Source organism: Cnephaeus nilssonii (genome assembly GCF_951640355.1).
Source record: "Cnephaeus nilssonii genome assembly, chromosome: 6".
Taxonomy (NCBI): domain Eukaryota; kingdom Metazoa; phylum Chordata; class Mammalia; order Chiroptera; family Vespertilionidae; genus Cnephaeus; species Cnephaeus nilssonii.
Genome location: NC_137077.1, coordinates 74096972 through 74122148, shown reverse-complemented (window position 1 = coordinate 74122148; position 25177 = coordinate 74096972). Strand labels below are relative to the sequence as shown.

Here is a 25177-nt window from a genome sequence, read left to right as displayed (position 1 = left end):
GACTGAATCAACATTTACAACTTTTGTTCAAGAGTAAGTCCAATATGGAGGGAAAATTCACATGGAAACATTAATGCTATAATAATAATAATTTTATTTTTGGCTTATTCCCAAAATATGAAAGTCTTCAAAACCCTCTGGGATATCTTTTCTTAAACATTTTAAATGCATAATATTTATTCTGTACAAAAGAAATGACGATCCTGAATCAGCTACTTATTAGAACTATTCATAAAATGTCAATGTATTTAGCAAGGCACAGTAAGGGAAGCATAAACGTTTCTTTAGGTATGCACATTTCAATTCAGAAGAATGAGGGGTAATTTTGGCCCCTGGGATTTGAAAATATCTTCCAGTTGTAATCTTTGGTCTGAATATTTACATGGTGGTTTCTTCCCATTCAAGCTCAACATCACCTATAACATAAATATATCACAAGAGAGAACTGAAGTTAACAATTCAAAAGATTTAAATGTCTCATGGCAAAAATATAGTGCAGATAAAAAAGCTATTATCCTAACTGGGCTTAGAAATGGAAAAAAAAATTGATAAGTGCACCAGCCAAGCTTCTAAACATTTTCAACATACGGTTATTGTTACGTTAATTCTCCTGCTATCTGTGGTAAACTAGTAAATTGGGGTACGCATTGCCTCTGTTTACCTTCCATTGCATCCAAAGAGTCCATCTTCTGAAGTGCTGAATAGTTAACAAAACAAATGGGCTGGTTATTGCCTTTACTTGATAGGAGATCCAGAATGCACTGGTGTAAGAAGATATACTGCGCCTAGACATAAAGGAAAGAGTGCTTAAATAAATGGATGTGGTGAAGATAATTTTTATAAGTTGATATGTACTGTTACAGTGAAAAGTAATATTGAATTCAACAAATGCTAAATAGTTAAATTCGAGGCTGCATACAGAATTTACCTTGTATGTAAATGATTTTCTACCATCTCAAACAAAAGGTTTTCCAAATTCCTGTGGCTTCTTATGGCTTCAAGTGTCTTTAAAAAAATACTTGTCATTGAACACCAAGTGTTAATATGTTCCTTCTTGCCGTGATTATAAAAAGTGGCAAATTCGATTATTTAAATTTGAGTAGAAGTTTCCTTCTTGCTGTTAGGTCTAATGGAGTAATTTTTCTTAAAAATAGTTTTCTTGTTAGAATGGCAGTTGGAATGCAGATGCTAAATTTACTTTCAAAATCTGTGAGTGAGCATATCCATACACCGTGAACTCATTTAAGATAAGTTTAACAATTCTTTTAATCACCTAACATTTGGCCTACTTATTGTCAAGTATCTGGTCTTTATTTGTAAATAAAAGGCAGTTGACCATTGAAATATCCAAACAATCTGGTGCTGGACAAGAACTCCTAACAGTTCATCGGAATGTTTGGGCTAAATTTATTACCATCCGAATTCTTTAGGTTTATTCAGTATAATTCAATATTCTGTTAGCATTTTTGAGTTTGGATTTCCCCAAAGGTATATAAAGTTACAGTCATAGAAAATCACCTTTACTTTTACTTAGGAAATATATCTGACATTAAAGGAATGTAACCATGTGTTTAAGATATATAAATATACAAATAGACAACTGCTTTAAATAGAATGTCCTCTATGTGACCATCTGAAGAGGTTATATTTATATCTATTACTACTATACTACAAAACCTGTTTGAAACTGTCTTCAGAAATTGTTGGTCATTATCAGGAATATCTATTTTTTTGTGTGTGAATTACAGAATGTTTCCCCAAACACCTCATCACTGAAATGTTAGTGCTTTGAGAACAGAACTCTCATAGTCACTGCTCAAATCCCATTGCCTGTAACACTGGCTAGCATGTCTAGTTGTGTAATAAATGTTTGTTGACTTAGTCGCATTTAATTCTCACAGCTAACCAATCTTTACCATATAAGGACAGCTTTCATTTGGAAACTATCCAGAAGTCATTAGGGATAAAGTTTGTAACTGCAACAGATCGCTAAGTTTCATAATTCAATTTTGTTATGGAATGAAGTGTTGTTATATTATTTTATAACTAATGAAAAGTCTATTGAAATCACTAGTAAATTACTTCTCAAGGTAATTCCAAAACAGTATTTTCAAACATATATTACACAATGAATAACATTATTGGTAGAAATAAATTGACACAATATTTCCTTTGAAAACATCAATCAATTAGTTTGCTATATTTTTAAAATCACATTTGAATTTGAAATGTGAAGCTTCTGACTGTCGCCATCTCATCTTCTCCACCGGAAAGCATGCGGGGTGGAAACTCCGCCAGCAGGGCAGGCTGAACTCCCTGGGGCAGTACTACATTTTCCAAGATTCCTCTGCCATGTGTGTTATTGCCAAAGAGACAGCCAAGAGTGAAATTTCAGTTTCTTCCATAGATAGTTATGTTACCTTAAGAATTAAACTTTTTGATGTTGTTTCCTCATCAGGGGGATCACAAAGTATACGTGGTAAGATTTAAAGGACTTAACATATGTAAAGTCCCTGGCAAAAAACTAGGAACCCAAAATATATTAGTTTTTTTCTTTCATGTTCTTCACATCAGTAAATCTCCAGGAGAACCAGAGCAGAAAAGAGGCTCATCCAGATTAACCCCTATTTGAACCACCAATAGTGTCTCAGGATACTATGTCACTGCAGAGAATTCTTTCAGAAAGTCCTTTCAAATCTCGTGGGGCTGCTGGGAACTGTTAGACAATGAAAGATAAAGCTCTCTCCTGGGTCTGGGCCATGCCCCTCTGGTGTCTTTTTGTTCAATATTTTGTCCAGGTTCCCGCTCCCCACTCCTGCTCACAGCTACTGTAATATGTGCTGACATGAGGATTCTTCATAGGAACTGGGATTCCTCCCAAGTGCAATAGAAGAAAGTAAAAAACTTGTGCAAGGCAATGCTGGTTTGTAAGGACTGGAGCCAAGGTGTGGTCATTTTCTTTCTTCCTTCCTTCCTCCCTCCCTCCCTCCCTCCCTCCCTCCCTTCTTTCTTTCTTTCTCTTTCTTTCTTTCTTTCTTTCTCTTTCTTTCTTTCTTTCTTTCTTTCTTTCTTTCTTTCTTTCTTTCTTTCTTTCTTTCTTTCTTTCTTTCTTTCTTTCTTCTCTCTCTCTCTTTCTCTCTCTCTCTCTCTCTCTCTCTCTCTCTCTCTCTCTCTCTCTCTCTCTTTCTTTCTCTTTCTTTCATCACAGGGAAAGGACAGTAAAGAGTAAAACCCACCAGGGAATAAAAATGGGTGAAAGAAAGCTTCAGACTTCCAGCTTGGGACATAGCAGAGCCTTGTCACATTTGCTGCATGCTGGGCATTGACCACATGCTTGATGTTTTAGATACTGTCTCTTATTTAATACTGACAACAAAATCGTGAAAAAAATAACATGGCTATTTTACAAAAGAAAATGACCTCAGAGAGGTTAATTACACAAGGTTCCAGAGCCAGCAATTAGTGGGGCCGGATTCTGAACTCAGTTCTCCAACTCCAAGACTCATGCTCCTTCCATTCCCCTACCCAACTGCCGCATTTTGCTCTAGCCGGTTAACAAGCATAATGTATGAAGATTATGTAGCATGCATTGAGTATTAACTTGTGTGAACTTATTAACAGGCATTTTTTAACACACTCTTTACAAAGTTCAGTTCTACAAATTTGTAGAGTATGGCAAATTTTTTTCAACTTTTATTATTTGAAGATTGACTCTGGCCTCTAGAAGAATACAATATCCCCATCCGTCCTACCCTCTATTCTATTCAAGAGAGCCAACCAATTTTGATCAATGTCAAGAGCATTAATCATCAGTGCATGTGTGTTCACCCAAGCACCTGGGAGGAAAATCAGCTTTCTATTTATCTTTATTGTTAACTAAAAATATGAAAAAATTTGAAGTTTCATAATGGCTAATATTTGGATTGATACTGGCGCTCTTATAAGACCCCTGGATAAGAATCAGATACACAATTTGCAGGGCCCAATGCAAAATGGTGTGTTCTCTTCCTCCAAAGTTATCAAAGATTTTCAAGATAGTGACAGCAAACATTAAAACATTAAAACAGGTGCAAAGGCCCTTTTGAGCCCTGGAGATCTGAGAGACTGTGCAGGTTTGCATATCTATGATGCCAACCCTGATCACAAGTCATCGTTCATTTCTGAAGTATCCTGAGAGAAGGGTAGCACATCACTAATTTATTCCCTTTCAGCATATCAAGGAATGGATATGGATTACATTAGTTAGTTTTACATAACCATCAATGAATTGATGTGGCTTTAAAAGATTCCTACAAAGAGACTGTAGATATTTATTATGCAAGCTCAAATGAATGACAAAATAATGGCAGGGGTGACATTCTTTGTACTCCTAGAGTAATCCTCTTGTAGTAAGCTAGATTACTTTTAAAAAATTAGAAATAGCCTTAGCCGGTTTGGCTCAGTGGATACAGTATCGGCCTATGGAAGGGTCATGGTTCAATTCCCAGTCAGGGCATGTCTCATTCCTTGGGTTGCTGGCTCGATCCTCAGTAGGGGGCATGCAGGAGGCAGCTAATCAATGATTTTCTCATCTCCGATGTTCTATCTCTCTCTCCCTCTCCCTTCCCCTCTGAAATCAATAAAAATATATTTTAAAAAACAAAAAATTAGAAATAATTTAAAATATGCATTTTTAAATTAAGTAGAATTAACCTGTCCTAAGTATATATTTTATATTTTAAAAATACCTAATGATACAATGAAACCCTCACAATTAGCAAGATTTTCAAAATAATATTAATCTGTCAAATGTTTTCTTTATTTCTTATTTTGTATATGTTTAATAATTTACATAATTGTACAAGTACATCTTAAAAGCAAATGCATATGTATTGGAGTTGAATGCTCAAGCACTTTTGCTGAAAGAGATGTGGAGTCCAAGAAGGTTGGATGTCTCTGGTCTAGAGCAACATCTTGCTAAGAACATTAATGTTTCATGAAATGGCATTATAAGTCCTCGGGTCAAAAAGGGTTTAAGGATTTCACAATCATGTAAGTTTAGAAAATGTTGCCCACAAAGGTTCTGCATTTGCAATTTTCAATGTGCATTAGTATAGAGGCTCTAAGAAATTCTAAGAAATTCAATTTAACTTCTTTCTCTAACTTATGTTAGCAAAAAACCTCTTTTCTTACACTTTTAAAAACTGATGCCACCCATGTTTTCTAGGGTGTACCTTGGAAAATACTGTTAGAACAGATCTTTATATTTACTGTGAGAAAATCTCAACTTGGATAGCATACAAATTCCAATCCAAAGATACAGATAGGAACATCTTGTATATTATGACTTGGTTTGGCATTTGGCTCTGACAGTTATGAATAGTATAAACTTGGAATATCACTTAACTACTTGGAACATTTGCTTCCCTGTTTGTAAAGCAGAGCCAATAATACCTAGTCTGTTGATTATTTTTATTGGACTACAGAAAAAAGATTAAATAAGATAACACATGTAGGAATCTAGTATAGCATGACCCACTAGACACTCCATAGAGGGTTTTTAGTCTCATTACCATTATAGTATGTGATTTTTTTCTTTCTATTTTTGTTTTTGTTTGTTTGTTTCTTTTTCCTCGTCCAAGGATATTGTTTTCTATTGAGTTTTTGTTTGTTTGTTTGTTTTTAGAGAGAGTGGAAGGAGAGAGAGAGAGGAGAGTTTGGATTCCCTGTGTCCTTGACTGAGAATGGAACCCGAGACCTTGTGGTGCACAGGCTGATATTCTAACCACTGAGAAACACTGGCCAGGGCAGTATGTGATTTTTTAATGGAGAAAAGTCTGTATATTATAGAAATACTTTTTACTTCCAAACCAAAAGAACAAACAAAAATTCCCAGTTAGTTAACATATACTATAATAAATGTTATGGTATTAACATGCAATAGGAATACATATGGACAAGGGAAATACATAGAACCCCAAAAGTCAACATTTTAAACGTTTTCCCTATTATAACTAAGCATGTTTATAAAAGCGATTGATTTGATCATATTCTAAGCTCCCCAAATTTGAGAAATGTTAAAACAAGTCAGTTTCACGGATTATTTTCTACGTGCCTGTAAGTACAAACAAACTACGATGAACAGTCAACTAACATTATTGAAGGATGATTGTGGCAACTGGGCTTCAGTTCTCCGATAATCTCCATCTGCTGCCCTCCCCCAAGGATGCTTACAGTGCAGGAAAAGAGAGTGTCTGCTAGTCCAAGACAAGTTCAAGTCCATGTCCAATCACATGGCTGCCACTAAGATCCTCCCTTGTAGGAATTCTAGAGCTGACACCTCACGCAGCTTTGGATCTTACCAGGTTCTGTACCATGCACATTCTTTCACTTCTCAGTTCAGCTACTAGTCCATATATATCCACAAAATCATGATCATTTATGTGTTGTGTTAAGTGGTCCAGAGCAATAAAAACTCCCGTTCTTCCAACTCCAGCACTGCAGCAAGAGTGAAATTACATAAAAATTATTCAGTAAAAAGTGGTTCATGTGTATGGTGACGAAGAAAATAAGTGATGATAGTAATATATCCTAGACAGTTTCTTTTTTATTTGGAGGTAGATATTTTGGGAGTTTCTTTGGATTGATAGTGTTACCAAGAGTGTTTAGATAGGGCAAGATGATTATTATTAATACAAAATATTTGAGGTTTTTTTTTTTTAAAGGAACACTCCTTCTCCTTTCATAGTATTTTATAGGTTGTAGTTGGAGAAGTATAGAAAATATTTTGAAAAATTGTTGAAAATTCTTAACACCCCAAACTTTGTATTAAACATATTTTGGGTTACCAATAGAAATGCTAAACATTCAGCCGTATAGCATTTCCTCTGTATGATATTGAAACAATTTCTCATGTATTTTTTTCCTACAGAATTTTGTTTACTTCCTACAAATAATAAAATTGTGAAGGTATTTCCTTTTAAAAATTATTTTAATGCCCAAGACAGGTATGTGCTCCATAGAAACTATTATGTGATATACCTGCAAAGATTTATTTAGAAACTCCCATTAGAAAGACAATGGGTATTTAAATAGTTAATATAGGAAGTAAATATTAAAAATAAAAAAGACATTTTTTAAAATCTATCTAATCTTACAAATGTAACTTTAAACAACATGAAACTGCCATTTTTGTAGGTAAGAAAAAGTCAATTTCCTGTGATTTGACCTAAGAAATAGGAGCATTACAACATAAATCTGACACACATAAACATGCCTGAATGGGGTAATCAATCATTGCATCATCTCTCTAATAAAAGGATAATATGCAAATTAACCATCACTCCGCTACATAAGCCACGCCCACAAGCCAAGCCACGCCCACCAGCCAATCAGGGCAAGTATGCAAATTAACCCCAGCTAAGATGGCTACCATTGGGTTTCCCCGGCAACAGAAGAAGCTAAGCTTTCCACACACACTGGCAGGCCCAGGCTTCCACTCAAGGATACCAAGTTTCAGTTAGAGGAGGTAAACAAATCCAAGTGGCAGCCAAGGATCCAGCAGGAGGCTTGCCTCCGCTCCAGGCTACAGAGTTTCAATTGTAGAAGGTAAATAAATTCCAGATACCAGAGCCTCTGCTTGGGTCACCAGCAGCTTGGCTGGCCTGCAAACCACCACAGGCCCCTTGCTCAGGCCTCTCCACGCCCCAAGGGAACCCCACCCTGATCCAGGACACCCTTCAGGGCAAACCAGCTGGCCCCCACCCGCGCACCAGGCCTCTATCCTCCTATCTAATAAAAGAGTAATATGCAGATTGACCATCAATCCAACACACAATATGGCTGCCCCCATGTGGTCAAAGATCCTGCCCCCATGTGGACACAAGATGGCCACCACAAGATGGCCAGCAGGAGAGGGCAGTTGGGAGGCACCAGGCCTGTAAGGGAGGGCAGTTGGAGGCAATCAACCCTGCAGGGGATGGCAGTTAGGGGTGACCAGGCCAGCAGAGGAGGGAAGTTGGGGGCAAACAGGCTGGCAGGGGAGCAGTTAGACATCAATCAGGCTGGCATGGGAGTGGTTAGGGGGTGATCAGGCTGTCAGGCAGAAGCTATTTAGGGGCAATCAGGAAGGCAGGCAGGCGAGCAGTTGGGAGCCAGCAGTCCTGGATTGTGAGAGGGATGTCCGACTGCCTGTTTAGGCCCGATCCCACCAGGATCGGGCCTAAACGGGCAGTCAGACATCTCTTGAGGGGTCCCAGATTGGAGAGGGTGTAGGCTGGGCTGAGGGACACCCCCCCTCCGTGCACGAATTTTGTGCACCGGGCCTCTAGTTTAATATATTTTGAGTGTCAGACACTATCCTAGGCATCTGGGGTGTAACAGTGAAAAATACAAAGTTCCTCATATATAAAGCTTGTACTCTAGAGGACAGATTATAGTGTTACACAAACAGAAATGCATAGTATGTACCGGCAGTAATAGGTGTTATGACGATACATAAATCAGGTTAAGGAGATGGAGGGTGATAGGGTAGGATAGGGTCATCAGAGAAAGCTTCTCTGATAACGTAACGTTTGAAAGGAAAGTTGATAAGGTTAGGGAGCGCACCACGTGGGTATGTGGGAGAGGAGCATGGCAGCCGGAGGGAGTGGAAGAGCAGATCTGAGTGGCAGAATGTTCTGTGTTCAAAGAAGAGCAAGGAGACCATGGTGAGGAGAGCGGAGTGGAGAGGTGATGGGCCGGGTCAGAGCGGGCGGTTGGCTGGAACGTGGAATGTGAGAGGAAGTGGGGAGTCAAAGATGAGTCCAGACTTTCTGGACCAAGCAGAGTGGACTTACTGTTTACAAACTTGGGAAGGAGGAGGAGTGAGATTGGAAATTGAATCAAGTGTTCAGTTTTGGACACATTTAATTTTCAGAATTTAGTGGTCATCTAGGTTGTCATGTTAAACTGAAAGTTGAGGTAAGAAGTCAGAGTTGGAGATAAAAACTTAGTAGGTTTAACATAATATTTAAAAATGATTATTAACATAATCCCACTTTTCTGTAATCTCTTTTACTTATTTAAATCACAAAAGAGAAGACTCTACTGTTTTTGAGGCTTCAAGAGAGGAGGTGCTTTCCTTTTCCAATGGATAGTGCCAGTGGCTGTGTGTACGGAAGCTACAGAGAAGGTGAGGCAACCATCCATTAAAGATTTTAATAATTAATGATGCCAATTTAAAAGAAATCACTACATTTAGGAGCAAACTGTTGTGTCATTTATACTATATACCACTTTGCTAAAAATATTATGTATATGAAGGGAAAATATAATTGGTAAGGTAAGAATGAGACTTTTATATCTTGTTCTATATGCTTTTTAAATATAAACATTGTTCAGATATTTTATCAAGAGAAAGCACTAATTATAATATATATCCATTTGAAAAATTACTAATAAACTAAATTTTAGAATTATTATGATTAATAATAAACTTATTGATTATTATACTAACAAACTTTAAAATTATTATAATAACCAACTTATTATTACAATTAATAATTAATATGTTCAAAATATATTGCTAATTAAAATGTTTTTTGTGATAAATGATACACAACATAAAATTTACCATTTTAACCATTTTGCAGTACATAATTCAGTGCCATTAAGCACATTGACACTGTTGTGCAATCATGACCACTATCCACTTTCAGAAATTTTTCATCACCCCAAACAAAAGCTCTGTGCTCATTAAACAATAACTCCTCGTCTCTCTCTCCCCCAAGTCCCTGATAACTATCATTCTTTCTGTCTATATTAATTTAGCTATTCTAGGTATCTTATGTACGTGGAATCACAAAACAGAATATCATTCACTTTTTCTCTAATCTCCAAACTCCAACTGTTGAAGACACTCAAGTTGAAATTGATTTAGATATATCATGTTAGAAAACAAAAATTGTATCAATCTGTCCAGGAACACTCTGAATACTAAACAACCTTAAGTTTTATTTTTAAGAGTATTAAATACTAGTATAAATAATGAAGAGGAAAAATCTCAATTTATACTCATATCTATTAACCATGTTCAGAGGCTCAGGTCAAAGGAATACATTTGAATAGCTAAAACTTTGTAGAAATTTGGAATTATACTTGGGTTGGTCACTTAAATTGATCTTTATTTTCTTTTAATTATCCTCTGTAATACCCATCTAGAAATTTGCTTTTACAAGAAATGTTTACATTACAATAGTATACTAATATCTGTTGAAATGATAAAAGATAAGATGTTTATTCATAAAATCTTACACAAACACACATACATTAATGATGGGCTATAATTTTTAATTTTTAAAAGGCCTATAAAGGTAAAATCCAGGCAAGAATTCAGGAAAAGTTCTATACTGGTATATATGTCTTTTAGATATGTTTATCACTCACTTTATTTCTACCATCTGAACTTTTATAAAGCCACATCTTTATTTATTATAGCCAGTAATATATCTGAAAAGTAAAACCTGGAATGAATCTACATTAACTTCTGCCAGAAAAATAATCAATAGTATCATGATAATGAAAGACCACATTGAGTTTAAAGACTATTTATAGTGTCTCATATAAGGTTCTAATAATATATCTTCCTTACCTGCAGTGAACAATCATAGGTGTGGTGTCATGTGCTCGGCTTGCTCGAACCAACTTCACAAAGTGGATGAGTGGGGTACTGTTTTCAGGAACCCCATGCTCAGGCCACGCAGTAAAGTTACACTGTCGGACAGTCATGCAATCCCCATGCTAAACAAAGTGACAGATTTAAGAAGCATGACACAATCATTTAAGTACATAATGAAGGCTGAGAGAGCTGATGCCTTTTGAAAGTGATCTTTTAAAAATGACTGTTTACCAAACAGAAAAACTGTTTTTATTTTTCCTGTAAGGTCTTTTACTGCTGCTACCATAAAGAAAATTGCCTTTAGTATGAATAAAAACAATAAGCTTGCAAAGAGATGATAACATTTATATTAAAATATAGTATAACATTTTGTAGCATTGTAAAAGTAGATTTTGAAACAATTTTGACCCTAAACTTAAATAAACACTTTCACCAATTATTCAAAATACAGATATTGGGTGTCTGATAATGTTGGAAAGTACAAAGATCCTTATATTATTTTCTGTGTGTATAGACACTTCTACAGACTGATAAAGAGAGACCCCACACTATCACATCTGTACTGAATGCAGATAGAGAAGAGTGCTTTGGGAAATTCATGGTTTAAATAAAATATTATAGTTTATCAAATAAAATAATCCTAGTAATCTAGTTATTTCCTCCTTTTTCCCCCTTGTCTACCTAAGAATTTGATGCTACCTGGTTAATATAAACTTTAACCACGTGATTTGGAATTCAGACACAGTGACATAGATATTGAAGTTAGATGACAATTCAAAACTTCTGTTTAAGACAACAATAGGAAAGCATTGTTGACTATACAGTGCAAGGCTTAGTTCTAGGAATTCATTTTACAAATTTAGAGCATTCATATTTGCTATCACGTTCCTACCCCAGCCATTTTTTACCCTTTCAATTTTGAGATCCCTGATGGTCCAATCTATTTGAACATCCTCCATTAGCTTTGTAATCACTATATCTCCAAACACCGTAACTGGTTTGTTGTCCTCTGGCCAATACTGATGGCATCTGATCTGTATTCAGAGAAAATCACCACTCATAAGAACCACTGTTATATGGATATGTATCACAGTTATTGCTACTTAGTTAAAATTGCCTTATAGATATCCAAGTTATTGATGATTTGCAGTATTAGCTGAAATTGTCACACATACATGAACACAATTGTAAAATAATATTTTGTGAAAAGATTAAAAAATAAACTTACCCGCCCTTTTTCAAAACACTGTGTGAGCATCACCAATGTTTTTGCTCTGGTTTCCCAAACCATTCTCCAAAAATCCCCAACTGTTCCTGGTAATGGACCTTGAGTAGCAATAAATTCATTTGGACATAAGTAACCCTAGAAGGACAGAAATACAACATTACATCAGCATTTACATATATGTAAATAGATAATAGGTTTTCTTTTGTGTTTTTTTATTATATATGTATCCTTTTTCCCCCATTGACCTCTCCCCAGCCACTCCCACTCCCCGAATATGCCCTCATCCCCCTACTGTCTGTGTCCATTGGTTATGCTTATATGCACGCATACAAGTCCTTTGGTTGATCTCTTACCCCCCTCCCCTGCCTTCCCTCTGAGGTTTGATGGTCTGTTCGTTGCTTCTCTGTCTCTGGATCTGTTTTTGTTCATCAGTTTATGTTGTTCATTATATTCCACAATGATTGAGATCATATGATATTTATATTTCTCTGACTGGCTTATTTCGCTTAGCATAATGCTCTCCAGGTCCACCTATGCTATTGCAAATGATAAGAGTTCCTTCTTTTTTACAGCAGCGTAGTATTCCTTTGTGTAGATGTATCACAGTTTTTTAATACAGTCATCTACTGATAGGTACTTAGGCTGTTTCCAAATCTTAGCTATGGTAAATTGTGCTATGAACATAGGGGTGCATATATCCATTTGATTGGTGTTTCTGATTTCTTGGGATATATTCCTAGAAGTGGGATTACTGAGTCAAATGGGAGTTCCATTTTTAATTTTTTGAGGAAACTCCATACAGTTTTCCACAGTGGCTGCACCAGTCTGCATTAGTTATTGAGCAGTGTATGAAAAATATACTAGTGTAAAATAGTTTAATATTTTAAAATATTGTGCAGTTTGGATGCTAAATAATATTACTCAAAATGTCCAACACCTAATTTTAACCTCACAATGTGATATATTAAATGAACTAATTGTTCTTGAAATTTATTTCTAACTTTTCAATAAAACATGGACTACATAAAAAAGAAACAGCAATAATGTTGACCTTAATCAAATGCTTACTTTATGCCAGAAAATATACTAAGCAATTTATAGTAAATATTTTAATTAACTTATTTCTTCTAAAACCCTTGTGAATAAGTACTATTATCCTCATTTTATTTTTTTAAAATATATTTTATTGATTTTTTACAGAGAGGAAGGGAGAGGGATAGAGAGTTAGAAACATCGATGAGAGAGAAACACTGATCAGCTGCCTCCTGCACACCTCTTACTGGGGAAGTGCCTGCAACCAAGGTACATGCCCCTGACCGGAATCGAACCTGGGACCCTTGAGTGCACAGGCCGACACTCTATCCACTGAGTCAAATAGGTTAGGGCTATTATCCTCATTTTATAAATGAAGATACTGAAGCTTAGAAATGTGAATTTGCTCAACGTAAATAGTTGGTGTGAGTCCAGAGCCAGCACGCTTACCCACTCCACTGTTTCTGTCATATATTTACGGGTTTTGCAGAAATTTTCATTCTCTTCCTCTAAGAAATTACTTATCTACTTAAACTTTGGTGTTAGTGTTTATTCTCTAGAGCTCAGAACCAAGAGTAATGTTGGGTACAGATACAGAGAACAGACTGATGGTTGACAGAGGGAAGGCGGTTTGGAGGACTGGATGAAAAAGGTGATGGGATTGAGAAGTACAGATTAGTAGTTACAAAATAGTTATGGGGATATAAAATATGGCATAGGAAATATAGCTAATAATGTTGTAATAACTATGTATGGTGCCAGGTGGGTACTGGAAATATCAGGTGGAACACTTTTAAAGATATGGTTGTTTAACTACTGTGCTGTATACCTGACACTAATACAAAATAATATTGCCTATAAATTGCAATGGAAAAAATAGAAAATAAGTAAAAATGAAGGAAAGAAAAGAGTAACATGGGTAATATGAAGGTTTATTTAGCTAATACAAGAATACAGCATTTTTAAAAATATATTTTATTATTGATTTCAGAGAGTAAGGAAGAGGGAGGGAGAGACAGAGAAATATTGTGATGTGAGAGAATCATTGATTGGCTGCCTCCTGTACACCCCATACTGGGGATCGAGCCAGAAATCTAGGCATGTGCCCTGACCAGGAATCAAACCATGACCTCCTGGTTCACAGGCTGATGCTTAACCACTAAGCCATGCCCGCTGGACATATGACCAGAGATTTGCTTCAACTTTATTTTGACAGCTCTTGTACGTTTTATCAAATTGTGCTAAACCCTGGTCCATTCACCTGGAATGTAGGCATGCAACTTGTGCCATATCTGTGGATTTTTCTTACAAAAGGTACTGTGTAAATAAAAAGGTAATAATGGAATCATATTGATTCCAAACATGAAAATATTTAAAGAAATAGGAATAAAAGATAAAGTTTATTTTTAAATTGGAATTATCTCAGTGGTCAGAGAATAAAGTATTATATAAGAATAATACACATTTTTAATTTCAAGTAACTTATTTTACTTGAAAGAATAATGAGGCACTTTAAGTGATTTCCCCAAATCTCACTGCTAGCCATTGACAGTCTCTGGGGTAAAACTTTGAGTCTCTTAAATACATTAATTGTTAAAGCATTTCTGTTTTTCCAATCTCAGTTGAAGTAAACATGACTGTTCAATTATTTTACATTTTAAGAGTTTGGAGTTATTTTTAGGACTAAAAAAGCAATATATATTTAGTATACAATGTTTGGAAAATTCAGAAGAGTATATATAATAGAATGAGGATTTCACCTACAATCTCACTATCCAGAATGAAAAACCATTAATGTTTTCATCAATTTAGTCACAATTTTTTAAATATGCATGTTACTGCATTGGGTATGAGAGTTTGAAATTGAGGAAGAAGTTTAAGCTAAAATATACATACATTTGAAAGTAATCATCATATAGATCTTACATAAAATCACGAGAATGATATATAACCTGAAGTTGTACTTCTGCCACTTATTAGTGAAACTAGAAGCCTGGTGCACGAAATTCGTGCACGGCAGGGGGTTGTCCCTCAGCCCAACCCTCTCCAATCTGGGACTCCTGGAGGGATGTCCGACTGCCCGTTTAGGCCCGATCCCACCTGGGATCGGGCCTAAACGGGCAGTCGGACATCCCTCTCACAATCCAGGACTGCTGGCTCCCAACTGCTTGCCTGCCTGCCTTCCTGATTGCCCCTAACCACTTCTGCCTGCCAGCCTGATCACCCCCTAACCACTCTGCTGCCAGCCTGTTTGCCCCCAACTTCCCTCCTCTGCCAGCCTGGTCACCCCTAACTGCCCTCTCCTGCAGGGTTGATCACCTCCAACTGCCCTTCCTTGCAAGCCTGGTCCCTCTCAACTGCCCTCCCTTGCAGGCCGGGTGCCTCCCAACTGCCCTCCCTTGCAGGCCAGGTGCCTCCCAACTGCCCTCTCCTGCTGGCCATCTTGTAGTGGCCATCTTGTGTCCACATGGGGGCAGGATCTTTGACCACATGGGGGCAGCTATATTGTGTGTTGCAGTGATGATCAATCTGTATATTACTCTTTTATTAGATAGGATAGAGGCCTGGTGCATGGGTGGGGGCCAACTGGTTTGCCCTGAAGGGTGTCACAGATAAGGGTGGGGGTTCCCTTGGGGTGTGGGGCAGCCTGAGCGAGGGGCCTGTGGTGGTTTGCAGGCCGGCCACGCCCCCTTGGCAACCCAAAGGGAGGCCCTGGTATCTGGAATTTATTTTCCTTCTACAATTGAAACTTTGTAGCCTGGGGCGGCAGCCATTTCTGTGGCAGTTAATTCACCTTCTACAATTGAAACTTTGTAGCCTTAAGTGGGTGAGCCCGGGCAGGGTGTGCGGAAAGCTTTGCTTCCCCTGTTGCCGCCGGCAACCCTGGCCTGCTCTCTCAAGCTCCATTCTGCCGCCATTTGTTTGAATTTGTTTACCTTCTATAATTGAAACTTTGTAGCTTGAGTGGAGGCTTAGGCCTGCAATGGCTATGGAAAGCTTGGCTTGCTCTGTTACCTGGGAAACCTTGCTCTCTGTGGCTGTAGCCATCTTGGATTGGGGTTAATTTGCATACTCGCCCTGATTGGCTGGTGGGCGTGGCTTGACTTGTGGGCGTGGCTTATGTAGCAGAGTGATGGTTAATTTGCATATTACCATTTTATTAGAGAGGATGATTGTTGGCAAGTTGAAATCTCTATTAGAAGCCTCCATTTCCCCTTCTATAAAATGGGGGTACATAGTTGTAAGAAACTGGCACATCAAGATCCATAGTGATTATAATGAGTTTGTTGTTTTAAATAGTTAGAAAAGTAATATAATTTCAGTATCTAAGTTATAAAAATCCTATCTAATAAAAAAGTAATATGCAAATTAACCATCACTCTGCTATACCCATAAGCCACACACATAATCCATGCCCACCAGCCAATCAGGAGCAAACATGCAAATAAACCCAACCAAGATGGCTACGGCCACAGAGAGCAGGAGGGAAGCTTGGGTTTCCCCGGCAATGGAGGAAGCCAAGCTTTCCACCTGCCCTTGCCGGCCTAGGCCTCCACTCAAGGCTACAAAGTTTCAATGATAGAAGATACATAAATTCAAACAGAAATGGCGGCAGCCAGGGAGCTGGAAAGAGCGGGAGGCTAGGGTTGCCCCCAGTGATGGAGGAAGCCAAGCTTTCTGCACACCCTGGCTGGCCCAGGCCTCCGCTTAAGGCTACAAAGTTTCAATTATAGAAGATACATAAATCCCTACAGAAATGGCTGCCGCCTTGGAGAAAACAGAAGGCTTAGCTCTGCTCCAGGCTACAAAGTTTCAATTGTAGAAGATAAATAAACCCCAGAAAACAGGGCCTCCGCTTGGGTTGCCAGGGGGCGTGGCCAGCCTGCAAACCTCCACAGGCCCCTCGCTCAGGCCGCCCCATGCCCCAAGGGAACACCCACCCTGATCTGGGACACCCTTCAGGGCAAACCAGCCAGCCCCCACCCATGCACCAGGCCTCTATCCTATCTAATAAAAGAGTAATATGCAGATTGACCATCACTCCAACACACAAGATGGCCGCCCCCATGTGGACACAAGATGGCCACCACAAGATGGCCAGAAGGGAAGGGCAGTTGAGAGGGACCCAGGCCTGCAGGGGAGAGCAGTTGGGGGGGACCAGGCCTACAGGGAAGGGCAGTTAAGAGGTGACCAGGCCTGCAGGGGAGGGCAGTTAGGGGCAAACAGGCTGGCAGGGGAGCAGTTAGGCATCAATCAGGCTGGCAGGCAGAAGCAATTAGGGGCAATCAGGAAGGCAGCCAGGCGAGCACCGGGATCAGGCCTAAATGGGCAGTCGGACACCCCTTGAGGGGTCCCAGAGTGGAGAGGGTGCAGGCTGGGTTGAGGAACACCCCCCTACCCCCATGCACGAATTTCATGCACCAGGCCTCTAGTATAAAATATATAAAAATAACAACTTACAGAAACATAGCTGGCATTAATGTAATCCGATCCTGGAATACTAGCATCCGCTATCAGCTTCACTCTGTTATTATTATCTAGAAAAAAATGTAAGAAATCAATGCTAATTCCATTTTAAATTGCTACTAGATTTTTACTATAAATATAATACAAAGAAGTTCATGACATAACATTCAACATTACAGATGGGTATAAAAGTAAGTTAGAAGTTCCGTTTTATCACATATTTTCATACCTAGGGACAATAACTATTGATATGTCCTTGCATAAGTTTCCAGAGTTTTTATGTACATACTAATAGAAAATTAATCACAAACTGCTTTTTTCATTTACCTGTATCATTCCATATTAACATAAACAATGATATCTATCTCATTATTTTAAAAATCCATGTAGTATTTCATTGTTTGATTATATCATATTTAAAGATTTGAATTAATGTCATTTATTTTATAAAATGCTGAATAAAGATAACTGAAGTTTTTGCATGTACTATGTTGGAGTGTATTTATATATTACCAGCAGTAAAATTCCCAAATCATAATGTGCATTTCAAATTTTGAAAGATAGTCCCAAATTGTTCTGTAATTATTATCAATTCATACTCTGAACAAAAATGTTCTAACAATTCTGTTTCCTTTTACTTTCACTACCACACATATTATCAAACATTTTAATTTATCATCTTTTGACAGGTACAAATTGATATCTCATAATATTTATTTTGATCCCCTTAACTATAAGTAATATTCAGCTTTGCTTGTTTATTGACCTTTTCTATTCATTTCCTTTTCATACAATAACACTTTACTATTAAAAATACTTCATACTAAAAACAAAGGTTACATGTGTCCTATTGTATTATGTATTAAACGTTTCTCCTTTGTTAGTTGTTTGTCTCTTACTCTATCAATCTCACTAGCTATCTTATCCTACATAAAATATATTTTTTGTAATCAAATTTCTCATTTCTTTTCATTATGGCTTCATTATAGTTACTTTTATCATTCATGCGAGGGTGTTTGTCAACAATATTCCTATTTTCACAAATTCATTCATACTTTCTTCTGGAACTTTAATATGCTCTTCTGCTTTTATTTTAAGTATTTCAATCCAATGGGATTTATTTATTTATTTATTTTACAGAATGAAGTAAAATCTATCCTTTATTGTTTGTTTGCTTTTCGCCATTTGAAACAACAAATAGACCCTAATTTTTTACATTCCACCTTCCCCTTCTAATTCAAAATATTACTTTATTCATTCACTAGGTTTCTCTATATTATTTACATCTATTTCCAGAGTACTATTCTCTTCTATTAATTTATGTGCCTATTCTTGATTTAATACCAAACTTTTAATTATTAGAATTTTTAAGATTTGGAAAATGTAAATAACCCCTATTACTTTTCTTCAAAATGTTAATTTTTCCCCTGAGGATTTTTTCACCAAGTTGGTATTATAATTGCAATTTTCAGTGCTAATTTTAACCAGACATGGGAATAATAAAAATAATATATTATTACTAATTAATTATTTTGAATGATTTTTTTAAACCTTAATGAGAAGGCACTCAATACCGGAGGAAAAATGGGAAAATGAGTTTGGGTTTGAATTCCAGATGATCTGTCTACCATCCTCCTTTGTTACCTCAGCTATGATATGTAGTTATAATATTTATTTTGTAGAATCCTCTTGAGGAAAACTTATATAAAAGCTTATGCTAAGCATTTAATACATTTTCTCATATTCTTAAAACTTGAGCCCATGTTATATGTTAAAATGACTTAGCCAGATTGTTAGTAATTAATGAGTTTCCCAATGGTTTTAAAGTTAGAGATGGGAAATGTTTAGCAAATTCATGCCGATGATTGTGTTCTAAAGATTTTGAATTTGGTATCATCAAACTATTTTAATGACATTGTGGCTAGTCTTGTAACTAAGGAAGGTTTCTATTCACTGGCTACATCTGTTTATAACTAAGTCAACAACAAGTTAATTTTTTATTCGTAGTGTTGGAACACTCCTGAAGGTCATGATGTCCTGTCAAGCAGAGATTTGCAAATCTCTTCTGCAAGTATTTGTGGCTAATTCTAGCATCTTAAAGCCCTGTAAGCTAATACCTTCTAAAAAGCACTGTGATATTTGAAATTCTACTTCCTACATTACTCAAGGGAAACAATGCACTTCACTGATCTGGCTCAGGCTGAAATTCAGATTCTATTAAAATGAATTCATTCTCTACAGGAGAAAAAACATTTTTTCGGCTTTATGGCTTCTTTGCAAACACAGTGGGTAAATATATTTAATCTAAAGTCATTCGCTTATTCCGTGTGTGTGTGTGAAGGGGTGGGTGGTGGATGGACTGGGCATAGGGGTGGCTGTGAGTTTACCACTTGCCTTTTAACCCAGGCTAGGAAAGTGATCTTGTTATTCCCAGACTATAGATCATAAGGGCCTATTCTCAAGTCTTAGTCACTTAGAAAGTTAGCATTTTTGTAAGATAAGCAACCTACTGATTATTTACAATCATAAGAACCAACATATTGAGTGTTTTTCCTGTTTCACTACTGGGCAAACTGATTTACATGATTATTTCATCTGATCCTCACAATAACCTTAAGAGATAGAAACCATAAATAATATGTCCAGTCACTAAAGTAGTTAGTGGGTAAATAGGGTCTCAACTCAGGGTATTTGATTAGAACCCATGTATTCTTAGTTTATTTTTTTTATTACTATACAGAGGGTATGTGTTAGTTGAATTAACAAATTATTCTAATAACATTCTCGAAAAATATAAAATTTTACCTAACAAAATTATTTCTTATAGGACCTCCAACTCTTTAAGAGGACAGTTAAGAAAAAAGTTTCCTTCTATAAATCCATAGATATAGATGTAATATATTATTTGAAAAATTACCATAGGTTTTTAGTACTGAAATTAAGAAGAAAGCAGAAAACAACTGGATATTATCTATTTGACTCTAACAAATAAGTAAAATGCATGAAATGTCCATTCTATTATTTTGGAACATCATTAATTTATAACATAAGTCTATCACTAACAATTATTTTTTTTGTCTTAGCCTCAGAAATCAAGAATTGGGATAATCATGTTCCTCAGTTCTTATTCTAAGGTTGTTTATTTAGTCCCATCAACCATTCTTATTCTCATTTTATCCTATAAGAAATAAGCTAGTACTGTCTATTTTATTGCTATGATGTAAATCCAGAAAATAATGCAGTGAAATCTTAATAATAAAAGATTGAAATAACACATTTAAAAATATTTCTCTAACAAATTTTTACATATTTAAGTTAAATAGTCTTTGATTCTGGACAAGTAATTAGACATATTTGATTTACTTATTTTACATATACTGACATATAATAAATTCATTCAGCTAACTACTAATTGTAAACAAATATTAAATATTACATAGTAACTGTCCTTCAATCAAACTATAGTATTTATTTTCACAGAATATCACTGAGTGTGCATGAACTAGATAGTCTGGAAGAAATTTAGGTATAGATGAGTATAAAAATATAATTTCTATAACTCTTAAACTTATGATGCATCCAACCCAAGTTAACTCTCTTAAAGGGAAGACCAAAGAGCCTGTTCAGAAAGGTTATGTCATAAAAGTTTGGAGATGTAAAATATTTTTTATTTTCTATAAGGTCTTATTTGTCAACTGCTCTTAAAGTCATTTACTTATGATTTGTTTTGTTCCAGAAAGGATTTTAGGATTAAAGTTATTTGTATTTTCATCCTATTCTAATTCTTGGGAATTAGCAGATTTCATTAGATTACTACGTCCTATATCATGTTTCCTTAAATTTTTTATTTCATGTCTCAGTTATCCTCTAGTTCTAGAATATCAGAATTTGGCTCATTTCTCCCTATCCATATACTTTGTGACTTAACATTCTGTGACTGTATCCTTCTCTAAGTCCATGTCTTTTTAGACAGAAAAGTTCAGTTTTTAAGTATGGAATGTTTCTCAATAAAGCTTCGAAAAGGCATAACACAAAGAGAAAATTATGTTTGCTTTAAAATTAAGAATATTTTAAAACTTTAAATTTTGAAAAAATATTGACAATATTTAAAAACCACAAGTGGCACTTTTTATTTCATAATATAAAGGGTATTAAATTAGAATATTGATAGCAGAAACATGTTAAAAAATACAACATCATATATATAGCTTTTATTAGCAGAAGTATGTTATGTTTTTTTTCTTTAATTCTTAAAGCAATAGTATGTTTTGTTTTTTCTTATTGATTGAAAAACAAAGCCATTTTTAGTATGGTAAGGCACAGCTCAACCTTATTTGTAAAACCAATCCTGGTAAGCATAAATGTACATTAACTTTATTAAATATATTTGATTCTCAATGAATATTTTGCAATGCACTTTTTATATTCCATAAGAAAACAACGCAATTCTCTTAAGGGAAACGAATGCACAAAGTTCCACGTGAACTTTCTCTTCCCATTTGAAAACTAGGTCGGTAGGAAGATGTTAGAGAGTTTTGTTACTTGGGTTCAATTACAAAGCTGAAAAACTATTAGGTCTACAGTTTCTTGCACCTGCATTAAGTGAACCTTGTGTGAACAGGCTGCAGACCATGTATGTTAACTTTAATAAAATTAACAAAGCAAAAATGCTACAATTTGAAAGCTGCTGCTAACAAAACACATTATTATAATTTAATTAATATGCAATAAAATATATTTAAGAAGTGAAAAAATGTTAAGATGCATTTTGTGGTCATGTTAAAGCATTTCACAGCTAAAACCAGAGACGGTAAGAGCACATACATGGTTTTATGTTTGGAAAGCGGTTTTTTGCTCGGTTCCAAGGCAGATCGGCATCAGTTGAAGAAAGATCCTGAAGAAATTTTGGTAATTCCTGTGGAATGAAGTCATTGCACAGTTTACATTGATTTCAAAGGTAAACAAAAAATTCCACTTAGTAAAAGATCATTCTTTTTTCTAAACCCTTTTATATTTAAATTGAAAACTCTCCTCAGAACTATAGAAACAAGGTATAATTAACCTTAATGAATTTATGTAAACTTTCACTGAAAATATCTTGAATAAAAGTGGTCAGTTGGGCTATTGCTCTCTGGTATAATTTCTTTATACTTCGGGAGGCTCTAAGATGTGGCAACCATGTTATTATCCCTTTCCCATATTTTCTTAATGGTTTTATTATATACACATATAATATTATTTAATATTTTAATGTCTACTTAGGAGGGGAAAGGAGTCCAGTGATTTATTTTTTGTTTTTTCTCCTCAGGCAGTGTGATTTCATGCCTAGTAATTGGTACAACACTGGTCAGTTTGAAAAGATGCCAAAGGTCAATTCCTGCTCTCAGAAGGCATTGTTAAACCGAGAGTAGAATGCAAAGGTGTGATTAAGAATGATCAGACACAGATGAAGGGTCAAGGAGATCTATTATTGACATTTTGGTGAAAAATCATGATATCATCTATTCATCATTAAGAAAGTTGGTGCTAAAAACTTATTCATTATTGTGTTGAGCTGAGATTTACATTTTCGAAATTTATAATTTTTCATTTTAGAAATGTCTCAACTTGCCAAATTCCTTAAAAACTACTAAAATATTTGTTTTTACAATTCATTCAACATCATTATAAATAATTTATTTTAATTGAATAATTCTCCCTCCCACCTTATTTTATATCAGAAAGAAAATCTGGACAGTCTTATGCAGATGGGTAAGTTTTAGAGCATAGGGACAGTGTAAACATCTGAATTCTGGGATGTTGGCCTCAGAGGCTTAGAAAAAAAATTAATCAAGTGAGGAATCCTACAGCTTCCATGTGTCACAGTTTTGGGAGCATATTTGAAAGAGACCAAGAACTATGTGGGTGAGGAGAGAAGAAAGGTGAACTGGAAATTACCTGAAAAGTGGTACTTTTGTAATTATTTCACATATAAATGTCCATTTATAGATTTAAATGACTCTGGCCTTGATAATCAATACACAATTACCAGGCTGATTGTTTGGATAGTAATGTTACACTTGATGGCCTCAACCATCCTCCCTACTGTTAGCTCTTTCTCCTACTGTTTCCTCTTTTCAATGGGATCACAGTTGGACCGTTTTGGGTCCTTATGCTTTTGCATTCATTCCCTCTCTCTGGAATACCTTTTTCCCTTCATGTACTCTTTGGATTTCTGTCCGAAGTTCATCTCAAAGGTCACCTTTTTGTGAAGTCCTTCCTGACTGCTATCCTAACAGAGTTGATCCTCATTTCTTAATGAATATCTCTGTCATGATACAGTGCCTCTGTAATCTTTATATACATGTCTGCAGTTATTATCATAATATGAGCTTCTTTCTGGTAGGAATAATTGTCATAATAGCTAACACTTGTGCCAGCCACTATTCTTAGTATTACACATGTTCAATCATTTTAGTCTTCACAACTCAATGAGGTAGATGCTATCATTTTATAGATGAGGACATCAAAGCACAGAGAGTTTAAGTGATTTGCCCAAGGTCACTTAGATATTAAATATGGAACTGATATAAATCAAAGTGCTAAATACAATGCCTATCATATGGTATGAGCTAATAAATATTTAAAGTATAATATGTGAATATAACCTGAATTATAAGGTTTTTCAAATATATGCATCAAATATGCATTTGTTTATTAAAACATAATTTTGCTTTAACAAAATTAATACAGCATTAGGATAAAAACATTAAAAAAACACACAATCCCTTGCATATATAGATACATTTATATAACATATACACAAAACCTATATATTTATATAAAAACACTCCAAGTTCTTAAAACCATGATCTCCAAAAAAGCTAAACTAGAAACTATCTTAGTATAATATATGTGAAAATGTTATTGCTAATAAAACTTTTCATCTACTCAGTCATGCATAATGTAATTATGCTCGCTTCTATTCTAGTGAAATTACACTTTTGCTTCTGAAAAATTGAGAGTTCTTGCTGTGTAAATGCTAAAAAGAGTTTTATGGTACCACCGATTTTGTTAAGTCCAGACCAATATTACTTAAGAAGCATAACCAAAAAGCTGTAGGAAATACCATTAATCTTCTCACATTTTTTGTTATTATTCCCTGAGAGACTGAAATATTATAATGCTGAATCATTCAAGCCAATTGTTCAATTCTTTGTTTCATAAGTTCACACACTCTATGAATTTCATGAAAAAAAGTTTTGGTGACATTTAGAAATCTGTTTTATTTTCATAATACAAAATAACCATCTTAGTTAGGAAAGATGCTTGCAAGTCTTAAAATAACTTATAGATCTGATATCTACTGTTGGTTTTAAAATAACTTCAATTTTATAGCTATATAAAATGCTAAAAGCAACAAAACTATTCTTAACTTTTAAATAGTTTTTTGGTGACAAGTTCTTTACTTTACTTACTTTCCATAACATGAGACAGCATTATTTTCATAGTAACTTAAAAATAGGCCTTGTAAAACATAGACATTCCTTATCTTTTTTTTTTATTTTTGGACTGTTCTATAAATAACATTATTTGTATAATCTCTGGACCCATCAACTTCTGCTCTCAGGTTCTCCTATATCACAAACATAAACTAAGCAGGCAAATATAAATTGGAATTATTTAGTTTCTATATTTAAAATAATTATTTAAATATAAACTGCATTTATGGTATAACCCAAGCCCCATACTCAATCAAAAACTAATGAATACAAGTGCTATAAATTAGCGTCTACATCTGAATGAGAGAGCAGAGAAGAAAGGAAGCTAGGATG

The 25177-nt window shown here is 35.5% G+C and overlaps 1 protein-coding gene across 2 annotated transcripts in view; it reads right to left on the bottom strand.

The window, feature by feature from the left end:
* Positions 1-378: 378 nt before the first annotated feature.
* The window catches only part of PTPRQ (protein tyrosine phosphatase receptor type Q), a gene marked incomplete at both ends in the record, with an annotated part of 254195 nt that continues 229396 nt past the window's right edge, over positions 379-25177 (bottom strand). For both annotated transcript variants that reach the window (XM_079775461.1, XM_079775460.1), the window contains 8 exons: positions 379-416; positions 662-785; positions 6342-6477; positions 10610-10758; positions 11545-11670; positions 11865-11999; positions 17358-17434; positions 22188-22278. In XM_079775461.1, the coding sequence (XP_079631587.1) occupies positions 379-416; positions 662-785; positions 6342-6477; positions 10610-10758; positions 11545-11670; positions 11865-11999; positions 17358-17434; positions 22188-22278 (876 nt within the window). The remainder of the gene's footprint in view (positions 417-661; positions 786-6341; positions 6478-10609; positions 10759-11544; positions 11671-11864; positions 12000-17357; positions 17435-22187; positions 22279-25177) is intronic.